The sequence below is a fragment of the Prionailurus bengalensis genome, chromosome A3 (assembly GCF_016509475.1).
Source record: "Prionailurus bengalensis isolate Pbe53 chromosome A3, Fcat_Pben_1.1_paternal_pri, whole genome shotgun sequence".
NCBI classification, from domain to species: domain Eukaryota; kingdom Metazoa; phylum Chordata; class Mammalia; order Carnivora; family Felidae; genus Prionailurus; species Prionailurus bengalensis.
This window is the reverse complement of record NC_057354.1, coordinates 22,201,844-22,214,002: the sequence shown is the minus strand read 5'-3', so window position 1 is coordinate 22,214,002 and position 12,159 is coordinate 22,201,844. Positions and strand designations below refer to the sequence as shown.

Below are 12,159 nucleotides of genomic sequence, written 5' to 3'. Positions count from 1 at the left end.
GACTGCTGGCCCGGCATGCGTCCACGCATTAGCGCTTCGCCGTGGGAAGAGAAGCCTCAACTCGCACAGGGGGTGCTTGGCAGTGCAGTCTGGCATGTTCTGGGCCTGTTAACAGTCTCCCGTCTGACCCTGGAGTAAAGGCAAAACTATCCTTGAAAACAAACACCGAGCAGCCCTGAAAAAAACCCAGGCCGCCTTCTGCTGACGCGGAGGAATCAGGGCGGTTGGCGTGAGGCAGGCATGACAGTTGTGAGCTGGTGGCTTCTGCAGGGGACTCGCCGCGTGCCGTCGTGTAAGCCGAGTATTCACCTGGCATCAGCGTCTCCACTCTCCTCCCTTCAGGGGAGAGCAGAGAGGCTTCCTGGGTGGAAGGCCCTGTAGGCACCAAGGCCTGGAGGCTGGAGGTCAGGCCAAGTCAGGAAAGGTGTTGGGCTGGGGACAGGGGCGAGGGATGAGAAGCCATTTCCTAAGCACAGCCACAAAAGGAGCACACGAGCAAAGCCTGGAGAAATCCCTGGCATCAGCTGCTCTGGTGGCTGCAGAACTCATTCCTGGCTTGGGTGTGTGGTAACGAGCAGCGGCTGCCCCGGGTAGACTCATGGAGTGCCAGGTACAGGTCCCCAGACCTGTGCCGCGAGGGCCTCGGGAAAAGGCCTGGGCCCCAGCCCTCAGATGGGGGCCCAGGGACTGGGAGGAATGGACCTAGGGCCACTCAGCAAAGGCCCTTGGGTCCAGCTGGGACAAGAACTCAGATTCAACACACTGGTCTAGAGTACAGCTTCCCCAAGGCCTCACGGTTTGAAAACCAGACAATAATAAAATGACAGCTGCAGCTAAGTGAGCCCTCATAGTGGGCTTGGCCTAGCGCCTCAGATCTCATTTAATTCTATAGGTGGGGACACCGAGGCTCAGAAAGGGGCTGGACCTTGGCGGAGCTTGTCATATGGCTGGGGAGGCCAGAGCTGAAACTGGTACCCGGGCAGGCAGATCCTGGGTCCCAGTGGTACAGGAATAGGGGGCCTTCACTGAGGCAGCCTTTACCCCTACCCATACAGGGACCTGGAACGGAACCACCAGGGTGGCCATCAAAACCCTGAAGCCAGGCACAATGTCTCCAGAGGCCTTTCTGCAGGAGGCCCAGGTCATGAAGAAACTAAGGCACGAGAAATTGGTGCAGCTGTATGCCGTGGTGTCTGAGGAGCCCATCTACATTGTCACGGAGTACATGAGCAAGGGTGAGGCCTGAGCGACCGGCACAGAGATGTGTGACAGTCCCTTGCTAGGCAGGAGGGGACACACTTCACTTCCCCCCCAGATGTAGGGTGTTTATTTTATTTTATTTTATTTTATTTTATTTTATTTTATTTATTTTATTATTTTATTTTATTTTATTATTATTTTTTAATTTTTTTTAATGTGTATTTATTTTTGAGAGAGAGAGCGAGCGCGTGAGCAGGGAAAGGGCAGAGCGAGAGGGAGACACAGAATCCGAAGCAGGCTCCAGGCTCCGAGCTGTCAGCACAGAGCCCGACGGGGGGCTCGAACTCACAAACTGTGAGATCACGACCTGAGCCAAAGTCGGGTGCTCAACTGACTGAGCCACCCAGGCACCCCTTATTTTTTTTATTTTTTAGAGAGAGTGTGAGCTGGGGAAAGAGGCAGAGGGAGAGAGAGAGAGAGAATCTTAGGCTCCATGCTCAGCATGGAGCTCGATCCCACGACCCTGGGATCATGACCTGAGCTGAAATCAAGAGTCTGATGCTCAACTGACTGAGCCCCCCCATGTGACCCCTAGAGTGTACATTTTATTTTTATTTAAATAATTTTTTTTAACGTTTATTTTTTGAGAGAGACCGAGTGTGAGCGGGGGAGGGGGAGAGAGAGAGGGAGACACAGAATCCGAAACAGGCTCGAGGCTCCTAGCTGTCAGCACAGAGCCTGACGCGGGGCTCAAACCCATGACCGTGAGATAGTGACCTGAGCCGAAGTCGATCGCTTAACCGACTGAGCCACCCAGGCGTCCCTAGAGTGCACATTTTAAAAGGTGGAATGGCATAGAACCAACTTGTCGTGTCAATGGAAAGTCAAACCAAAGGTGGCCTTTCTCATTTTGTTTTTAATAATTTCCCACAATGCATCTTGGCTCCCCAGTTTGCTGGTTTTCCAAAGCCATTTGCCATTATGTGGCTGAAAGAAAAGTCCCCCAACCCTCCAAGCGGAGCCGCTTCTAGGTCGAGCCCCTGGCTTGACCTTTACCTAAGTTTTAAATTAATTAAATGTTTCAAAATTCCGCTTTTGGGAGGTATAATTTACAAACGATAAAATACACCATGCTAAGTGTCCAGTTCTGTGAGTTTGAACAAATGGACACGGTGTACCCCTTACCATACTCAAGACGCAGGAGATCTCCGTCACCCCGGAAAGCTCCCTTATTTTCCTTTGCAGACGGTACCCTCCAGCCCTAAACCCAGGCAATAACTGATATGCCTCCTGTCATCATAGCTGTGTTTATTCTAGAGGTTCACATATTTTATCTTCTACATCCAAGCGTCTCCCTTATCACCCGTGTCACTAGTTTGTTCCTTTTTTTATTGCCGGGTAGTGGTAGTGCGGTACGGGGATGGGCCACGGCTTCTGTTCTCCTGGAGGTGGACATTTGGCTGTTTCCCGTCCTGCTTCGCCTTCTGAGTGACAAATGCTGAGTGAGGCTTTGTTCAGAGATGGGTTCACGTGAAATCTGCTGTGCCGCTTGAATCAGGGCTGGCCGGCCCAGGTGGGCAGGATGTGTGGGGATCTCTGCTTCCTGGCTCAGGGAAGACAGGGCTGCTTTCTCTCTGTCCAGGGAGTTTGCTGGACTTTCTCAAGGGGGAGACAGGCAAGTACCTGCGGCTGCCACAGCTGGTGGACATGGCTGCTCAGGTGAGTCAGCCCCGCCCACCTCCCATGGCCTTGGCCCTAGAGCACTCAGACCCACTTAGCTCAGCCCCCTCCAGGCAGCTTGCCTTGACTGCCGCCCACACTCTCTGATCGCACCACATTTAATACGGGGACCACTTATATGTGCTGTGAGTGGTGGCTCTGGGCAGAGCTTGAAAGAACCCTTAGCTGGGCGTCAGGAGTCAGTGATGCCTGTGGGGCCTCACACCTCAGTTTTCTTCTCTGTAAAGGTTGTTCGGTCACTCAACAAACCTGCATCGGTACTTGCTTGCTGTAGGTGGTGCTCAACAATCATTTCCTCATTAATCCTTATCACAATCAGGGGAGGTAGGGATGGCCCTTATTCCATTTGACACATGAGAAAACTGAGGTTCGGAGGGGACTCGGGACAGCAGGCAGGACCTGGCACTCATCTGTATCTGTGGGGCACCTGGGGCCTGCCTCTTCATCGTCACCCTCCTTCCTGGGCGGTGTCTTGTCTTGTGCTTCCCCTTTGCCCTCGCCCTTTGTTCCGCGTTCCCTCTTCCCGCTGAACTCTGGTCCTGCTTTTGTGCCAACGGTGTTTGTTGTAAGCTGACTTCGCTTGCCCGAGGGCTGGCAAGGGCAGGGCATTTGGCTCCCCACCCTGGGCACGTGACTCGTGACCTGGAAGGGGGCACGGGGTGGTCCCTGAGCCGGGTTCCCTGGGTTCTGCCTGCAGATCGCCTCGGGCATGGCCTACGTGGAGCGGATGAACTACGTGCACCGGGACCTCCGCGCCGCCAACATTCTGGTTGGAGAGAACCTCGTGTGCAAAGTGGCCGACTTCGGGCTGGCTCGGCTCATCGAAGACAATGAATACACCGCCCGGCAAGGTGGGCAGGGCCTGGGTCGGTGCCAGAGGGCCCTCTGCAGGCGCCGTCATGACGTTCTGCTGAGCCTCCCCTGAACTTTCTCCCTCCCGCAGGTGCCAAATTCCCCATCAAGTGGACAGCTCCAGAAGCGGCCCTGTACGGCCGGTTCACCATCAAGTCAGATGTGTGGTCCTTTGGGATCCTGCTGACGGAGCTCACAACAAAGGGACGGGTGCCCTACCCTGGTAAGAGGGCTCCTCGTGGCCCATCTTTGTTCCCTGAACCCCTCTGCTCTGGTGACCTGGGGCAAGCCATACCCCTTCCCAGGCCTCAGTTTCCTCATCTGTAGAACAAAGAGGTTGAGCATCTGATCTTAGAATCTCTCTGGTCAGGGCTCTCAGCCCCTGGGAGGCGACCTACCCATGGTCACACCCGCTCTGTCCTAGGCTGGAGGCACTCTCTGTTGTCCTCCTCACATCTTCCCCCCGCCCCACTTTCCTCACCTGAGCCAGCCTCCTCATACCTCCTTCTACCCACAGGGATGGTCAACCGTGAGGTGCTGGACCAGGTGGAGCGGGGCTACCGGATGCCCTGCCCGCCTGAGTGTCCCGAGTCCCTGCATGACCTCATGTGCCAGTGCTGGCGGAAGGAACCGGAGGAGCGGCCCACCTTCGAGTACCTGCAGGCCTTCCTAGAGGACTACTTCACGTCCACCGAGCCCCAGTACCAGCCTGGAGAGAACCTATAGGGAGCACACTACAGGGCCAGACTGGCCTCTTGGCTTGGATCCTGGGCTGGGTGGCCCCTGATGGAGGGTCTTGCCTCCCTCTGCCTGCCCGCATCGATCCCCTCTGTGGGGCTGAATTGCCAGTGATGAGGCCCCTCCCTCTTTTGTGGCATGGAAGGGCTTGGGGCCTGGGGCAGCCTTGAGGACAGGGTTTAAGGCTGGCACAGTGACTGCGTCCCGGCACCTGCTCCAGCCATATGCGTCCTCCCTGCCTTCCCTCCTGGAGCTCTGTGTATCTCAGCAGGAGGAGCCGGGAAGAAGGACGGACTGAGGGCACCCTTTGTCAGCCTCGGTCTGCTCCTCACGTTGACTCCTTAACACTTCCACGTCGCCCCACGTCTGCCTCCAGAGCTGGCCGAAGAGCCTTTCCAAAGAGGAGTGATGGGCGCCTGGCCCTCGGCCTGCCCGCCACCCTGCCCTTTGCCGTCCATTTCTGAAACACCTGTTGGTGGAAGCTGCTGGGTCCAGACCCCTCTGCCGTGGCTCCCAGGCTGGGCAGCTGAGGCTGAGCTTGACTTGATGATGGTGGGTGGGGTGGGCACCCCCCTCCAATCCTGTTCTTAGACCCAAGGGACCCTTCGAGATCACCAGTTTCATGCCCTCGTAGCACCCGTGGGGAGACAGTCCAGAGAGGGGATGTGACTTGCCCACGACCACAGAACAGTTCAGGGTTGAGGTGGGTTTGGAACCCGGTGCTCCCTCTGTCTTCCTCAGGAACCAACAAGATTGTCCTTGGAGGCACCATGGACAGACTGGGGCAGCCCAGGGGACCAGGGGCCTGAGGCTGAGTTAGAGATAACAGAGCCTTGCTGCCGCTGCCTGACTGGCAGGACTGTTGGTGGAGGGAGGGAGTGGAGACGGGCGTAGGGCGCAGCTGAATGAGGGGTGACCATGCCAGTGTCGGGGAGTAGATGTCGATCAGAGTGGGAGTGTTTTTTTCATCCTTGGAGCTAGCCAGCCGTGAAAGAGAGTGAGCTCCCAGGCTCCGGAGGCAATCAAACCGAAGTACAAGATCCACGTGGTTGGGTGGTCCTGGCCTCAGGAGGGAACCCCAGGTTCTCCTTCCCCCGTTTGTCCTGTGTCATTTCAATGCCTGGCCCCTGCTCCCCTCCCCCAGTTAGCACCCCTTAACCCATGAGTAGGAGAGGAGTTCCTATGCTGGGGGGTGGTGGGTGTCGAGTTCAAGTGTCCACTGCCATGCACCAGGCCTGGCTTTGTGACCTCGGGTGGCCCCCTCCTTCCTGTCTGGGCTGCAGCGTCTGCCTCCATGTGTGGCCGTGGCCTCTGCGACTTCTCTGCTCCAGACCCTGTGGCCTGGCGTAACCTTGGTGAGCCCAGCCTGGGGCGTCAGGAGACTCTGGCCCTCACTCTAATGTTTGGCCTTAGGGTATGTGGCGACTCCTCCCTGGGCCTCAGGTACCCCATCTTAAAAGGGGTGGCCGACAGTTTGTGGGCATCTTGCCAGGGCCCCTATGTGTGTGTGTGTGTGTGTGTGTGTGTGTGTGTGTGTTATGTGTGTGCACGTGTGTGTCCATATTTAACATGTAAAAATGCTCCCCCGCTCTGTTCCCCAGACATGTTGTACATTTCACTCACAGCCCCCCATCACAGCAATAACATTCCCGCTGCCAGGGGCTCTCGAGCCAGCCGGGCCCTGCCAGCGGGAAAGGAGGCCAAGCGGTGCCTGCCTATGAAATTTCAACTTTTCCTTTCATACATGTTTATTACGCAAGTCTGCCGTCCGTCCCGGTCAAATCTGGGCTTGCTTACCCCGGCACACTCTCAAGTCCCCTTACGGCTGCCTGGGGCCCTTTGTATGAGGTGTCCTAATACTGTTCTGTTTGTTTTGTTTTTTTTTTTTAAATAAACAGTGTTTTGTAGATTTCAGATGACTATGCAGAGGCCTAGGGGACCCCCGGCTCTGGGCAGGGCCTGGGGGTCCCGAATTCCACGGCCCAGGCTTGGGGGGGAGGGGGGGGTCCAGAATTGGTTGTAAATACTTTGCATATTGTCTGATTAAACACAAACAGACCTCAAAGTGTGGCCTGTGGTTTACTGGGCATCCACTGTGTGCTGGAGAATGAGAGGGGTGAACTGTGAGGGCAGACTGTAGTCAGAGGGGCCTTTATTCGGGCCGCACTGGTGGCCAGCGGGCTTCAGGCCAGGGGGAGACATGATCAGATTGGAGACAGCCACTTGGGCATGTGGCCGTGTGTGCGCCAGCACCTCTGTTTGGGGAGTGGGCACATCTGTCAGGAGTTCTGCTTGTGTCTGAGATGCACCGGGGGAAGCCAGGACTCCCAAAGTGTGAGCAGTTCAGGATGCCGATGCCCCAGGGGGAGGGTGGCAGTGGACAGTCTGGGGGCCAGGTGGGGCTGTTGGGCCTGGGTGTGGTCGCAAATGTGCTCAAGGGGAGATGTGGCCGTGTGTATGCTGTGTTGTTTCCCAGGAGCGCTGGGCTGGGCTGGGGCTCTATCCACAAAAGTCCTGGGCACTCTAGGGAAAAATCCAAAGACCTTTCCTCTCCTCCCTTTTTCCCCACCACTAAAGGGACACAACCGGGCAGTTCATTTGCAACAGTCTTTACGAAGAAATTTATTTTACATCACATGGCACATGCATCTGTGTGTCACCTCTGGCCATCGTAATAGTCTAATTAAAAACAAATTTCAAGATGAGGACATTTCTCTCTACAGTAGTATTTCCACAAGCCAAAAACCATAGTATCCAGGTCAGAATGGACACGCAGAGATGCACACACAGGAGCAGGGATGTATGTGTTTGTGGCTGAGCCTTCTGTTTGCTCCTAGGAGTGTGTGCCTTTGTGTTTGTGTGGGTATGTGCCTGGGCCAGTTTGCTCATGGGCATCTGTGTGGGTGTGTGGACACGCGTCCTGGTGGTCTGTGAATCTGGGTTCCCGGCAGTGTGTGCCTAGCTGTATGAACCTTCATATTCACCTGGGTCTGTGACCGGGAGGTTGGACATCTGTTTGCCCAGGGCTGTGTGCATCTGTATACACACATATCCGGGTTGTGTGCCAGCCTGTGAGTTCCCGGGGTGAGTGTGTATGTGGGCATCGATGGGATATGAAGCCAGCGAGTCTGTTTTCTCCGGATCAGTGTGCAGGATTTGTGTGTGTTACATGGACACGTGCCATAGTTGGTGCCTGAGGTTCAGGCTCCTGGGGCCAGTTTACTGTGGGCTTGGAGGGCACAGAGGGCACTGGCCACTCTTGGCAGTGCCCAGGTGTGCCTGGGTGGGTTGGGGGAGCTCAGGAACATGTGCCAGCAGGCCAGGGATGTGCCCCATCCCTGAAAAGGATGGGGACAAAGTGATCCCCCCCTACCGGCAGGTGGGGACTACACTTGAGCCGTGCTGGGGGGCGGTCGAGAACCGCGTGGGGAAAGGCTCTGAGCCCCCTTTCTCTGCACCTCTCTGTCTATCTTGCTCCGTGTTTCTCTGTGCTTATCTCCCTCTGTGCCTCTCCGTCTCTGTCTGTCTCTCAATCTCCTGCCTCCAGCTCTCTGTCTGGCCCTGGCTCTCTGTCTCAACACCTTTTTTTGTTTCTTCCTATCCCCCCCTCCCCCCCGACACTTCTCCATAGTTCCCAGTGTGTTTCTGTGTGCTTCTGATTTTCTTTCTGTCTCTGTTTCTACGTGTGTCTCTATGTTTCAGGCTGTGGCTGGTTTCTCTTTTTCTCTGTGCCTGGCTGCTGTCTCCTTCCCTAGTTTCTCTGTCTCACAGATTTTCTTGCTTGTCAATCTCTTCTGACTTCTGACTCTTCCTCAGGCCCTCCCACACCCCATGCTTTTGCCCAAGCTCTTTCCACTGTGGAGAATACCCTTGCTTTTCCCTCTGCAACCTGGAAAACTCCTATTCATCCTTCAAGACACATCTCAGAGGCCACAGACCACCTCTTGGAGCTTTCCCTGACCCCCCTGAAACTTGCAAGGGTTGTTGTGTCAGTCCACACAGCTCACCCGCTGGTACAAGAGCTTGAGGGACCAGGGAAGGTCGAGCTGATGCACCCAGATCTGGCCCACGTGTCTGGTCAGGAAAGGGAGGCAAGAAAGCTGGTTCCATCTCTCCCACCTCTCGTCTCTGGCTCCTTCTCTGGTTTTGACTCCCTCACTCTGGGCCTCTGTCCAGTTCGCTTTTGCTCGTCGCGAGAGAGACAGAGTGGAGAGGTGAGAGATGCGCGGTCTGGGCGACCACCGTCCCGTAGCCCCTCCGCTCCTCCTGCAGCCCTCTCCTGATTCTAGCCCGCTTCCGGGGACTGGAGACCCTGGGACCCCCGAGTCCTCTCCACCTTCCCTTCCTGATTTCAGTGGTTTTTCTCTTATTCTGCATGTATTTTTTTTCTCTGAGGAAAATGAGATGTCTTCCCTCATGGAGAAAATAGTATATATTCCTCACGGCGGAGTAGGAAAGATACAGAAAAGCACACACACGGACAGACCCTGATCTGTGCCCCAGACTCCATCCCTCCCGCCCAGAAAGGGTGGGGCACGTGTCTGTGTCCCAGGTCCATTCAGACCCGTCATCTGTTCTCTGCCCATTGGCCTCTGTGTCTCCTTGTCTCTGTCTGTCTCAGAGGGAGTCTGTCTGTCCTCTGGCTCACATTCACTGGCTCTCCCCGTGGGCTGCTGGCCTGGTCACTCTTTCATACGTTTGTGTGGAACACTGGTGTTGAAGATTCGCCCTGGGCCCAGTCCCGTCGGGGCCCGTGTAATGTGTGAGCAGCCGTGCCTGTCTGTGTATCTGCGTCAGGCCTTCTGTGCCGGGCCCGTCTTTCTGGGCCCCTCCCTGCCTCTGTTCTCCGCGGTCTCGCTGGCCTTCTCAACACCGCTACACTTCCAGGGGGTGCGGTGTGTGCACCACGGGCGTGCGGGGGTGGGGCACGTGTGTGTCCCTGCTCCCTGCTGCCTCCCAGGCTGTGGCCCGCGCTGCCTTCATTCTCTTCATTCATCTTCTGCTCCTGTCACCCCCTTCGCTCCCATGAAACTCTTACCAGGCCCTGTGCTGAAGGTGTGCGCACACGCACGCACACACACACACACACGACGCACGCGCACGCGAGGTCCATCGTCTGCATTTTCTCTTATCTCATCTTTCATCTTTTCTCTTGCGGGCTCCAAAAAAGCTGCGGTTTGCAGAGAGGAAAAGAGACACTAACAGAGACGGAAACACAGAGACAGAGATGGCAACAGCCAGGCAAAGGGGTCTGGGGGTCAAGTTGGTGCCGTGGTGGGGGGAGGGAGACGGAGCTCTGTCCATCTGTCTGTTGTTCATCCGGTCCTCGCCGTCCCCAGCCCTCCACACCCGAGGGCCTTTCCCACCCAGTGCCCGGACCTGTGCTTCCCTCACAGTGTGACCCACGGGATCCTGGATCTGTGTCTCCCCACCTGGCTCTGCCAGCCTGTCCATCTGTCTGTCTTCTGTCTGCTTCTGCGTACCCCGATGCCTCCCCCTTGCCGTGGTCTCATTAAATGTTCATCTTTGTCTTTGTCCCATCCCCCCGGGTGGGGTGCGTCCGTGTGCCCACATGTGCGTGGCTGGATCTCGGTGCCACTGGGTCCTGTCTCTGCCTCCCACCTCCACGTGTCTGCACTTTTCTTAGTGAGCTCCTTCCCCGTGACTCCTGGGACTTGGCCTCTGGGGTGAATTTTTGCTCAGTCCCCATCCTGGCCCCGGACTTAGTCCCGTGCTCCCTCCAGCCTCGGCTTCAAGGCCTCCGACCTGGACGGTTTCCCTGGCGACCACGCCCTGGACACCTCATCTTTAAATGTCCCAAACTCAACTCACCTGTGCGCTCCCACAGAGGGGCCCGTTAGGACTTCGGTGGGCCCCGGTTAGCTTTGCCTTCGTGAGCCCCTTCCTCCGTAAGAAACATTCAAAATTATATTACAATATTGGTGTAAAGTCAAATATGTGAATATATATTAAAGCGTTGTTTGAGGGGCGTGTGGCTGGCTCAGTTGACGGAACATACGACTGTCCATCTCTGGGCTGTGAGTTTGAGCCCCATGTTGGGTGTAGAGTCTACTTAAAAAAAAATGAGCTAAAAGTTTATTTGTCTTCTCCTTCTTCTTTTTTTCACTTTATTTACTTGTTTTGAGAGAGAGAGCAAGCAGGACGGGCAGAGAGAGAGGGAGAGACAATCCCAAGCAGAGAGCACAGAGCCCTACTGGGGGCTTGAACTCACGAACCATGAGATCATGACCTGAGCTGAAATCAAGAGTCAGACGCTTAACCGACTGAGCCTCCAGGTGCCCCTATTTGTCTTCTGATTTTAAGAAAAATTAAAATGTTTTGTGGGCCCCTAAAGTACTGTGGGCTGTAGATTTACTGGGCACGTCCTCTGTGCCAGGCCTGGTAAATGCTGCTCCTGGCACATTATGTGTCCTCTTAACCTGCTATCTTCTCTGTTCTTTCTTCTGCATTCTGCCCCCTGTGGTTTGCCCTTGACCTCAGTGTGAGTGCATCAAAGCAAGGTGACCTGTGTCAGCCCCTCCCCCACTGTCTCTGTCTGTCTCTGTCCAGCTCTCTCTTGCCCTAGCAGGTTTGTCCGTTTCTCTGGGGCCCCTCCGTTAATTCACTTATTCTCCCAACACGTGGCCCTCCTGTCTGTGTGTCCGGCAGGGAGCAGGTGTCTGGCTCCCCCTCTGTCCCGAAGGCCTTCTGGCCTCCTGGCTCTGTATGCTTGTCGAATTTCCGGTGCAGGCTGTGCTCCTGCACCCCGGCCCCTGGCCCTGGGCTGGAGGGTCAGTGTTCTCTCTCACTCCCACCCAAGTGCTCTGCCCCCCCCAGTCTCCGTCGTCATTATGCCAGGGGCACCTGCTCTACTCTCCACCTCATCCCTCCCCTCTCCTCTTTTACCCTCTGCCTTTGGTCCACATTCACCCTGCTGCTCTCTAACTTTGCCTTCGCTCAGGTGTGTGAGCGTCCGCTCCCTCCCTGGCCCATTGGACCAGTTTCCACGAGGCACCTGCTGTGGGTCCGGCCCTGGCCGGGCTGGCGGTTCAGGGGTGAGGGATACCCTGTGTGGGACAGATGAGCGGAACAGATGGTCCTGGGAGAGTAGGGGTGGGGTCCTGAGTGTGAACAGAGGGTCCGAAGGGCTCCCCGGGGAGGCAGAGCTGAGGGAGGCCTGGGGGCCAGGAGTACTAGGTGGGGGAGGAGGGCAAAGAACAAAGGCCGGGAGGGGGGAGGTGGCCGAGCTGGGCCGGGCTGGCCATCGAGTCACCACATCCTCTGTCTCCTGGGGCTGCGATCGTGTGTGAGGCAGCCAGCCCGACAGACATCTGGACGGACACTGGGAGAGAGCGAGAGAGGCGCGTGGAAAGCTCCTGCTTTTTCTGTGTTTATCTCCCATCTCGCTCCTCTCCTCTTCTCTCTGGGGCTTATCCGAGTCTTGTCTCTTCTCTGGGCTTCCTACGTTTGTCTACGTGCGCGTGTGTATGTGGCACGTGTGTGGCCTGTGTTGCGTGTGGATGGGGTGCGTGTGGCATACACGGTCCCGTCCTGGCTCCCTCACTGTTGCCTGAGTCCAGCAGGGGCTGTGTGTCCCGTGCGTCCCGTGCATACGACACCTCTTTCATT

General features: G+C 56.2%; 1 protein-coding gene across 3 annotated transcripts in view; it reads left to right on the top strand.

Moving 5' to 3' along the window:
- Window positions 1-6,595, top strand: part of SRC (SRC proto-oncogene, non-receptor tyrosine kinase) — a 51,305-nt gene extending 44,710 nt beyond the window's left edge. For all 3 annotated transcript variants that reach the window (XM_043602409.1, XM_043602410.1, XM_043602411.1), the window contains 5 exons: window positions 1,056-1,235; window positions 2,843-2,919; window positions 3,638-3,791; window positions 3,884-4,015; window positions 4,310-6,595. In XM_043602409.1, the coding sequence (XP_043458344.1) occupies window positions 1,056-1,235; window positions 2,843-2,919; window positions 3,638-3,791; window positions 3,884-4,015; window positions 4,310-4,518 (752 nt within the window). In that variant the 3' untranslated portion in view covers window positions 4,519-6,595. The remainder of the gene's footprint in view (window positions 1-1,055; window positions 1,236-2,842; window positions 2,920-3,637; window positions 3,792-3,883; window positions 4,016-4,309) is intronic.
- The last annotated feature ends 5,564 nt before the right edge of the window (window positions 6,596-12,159 follow it).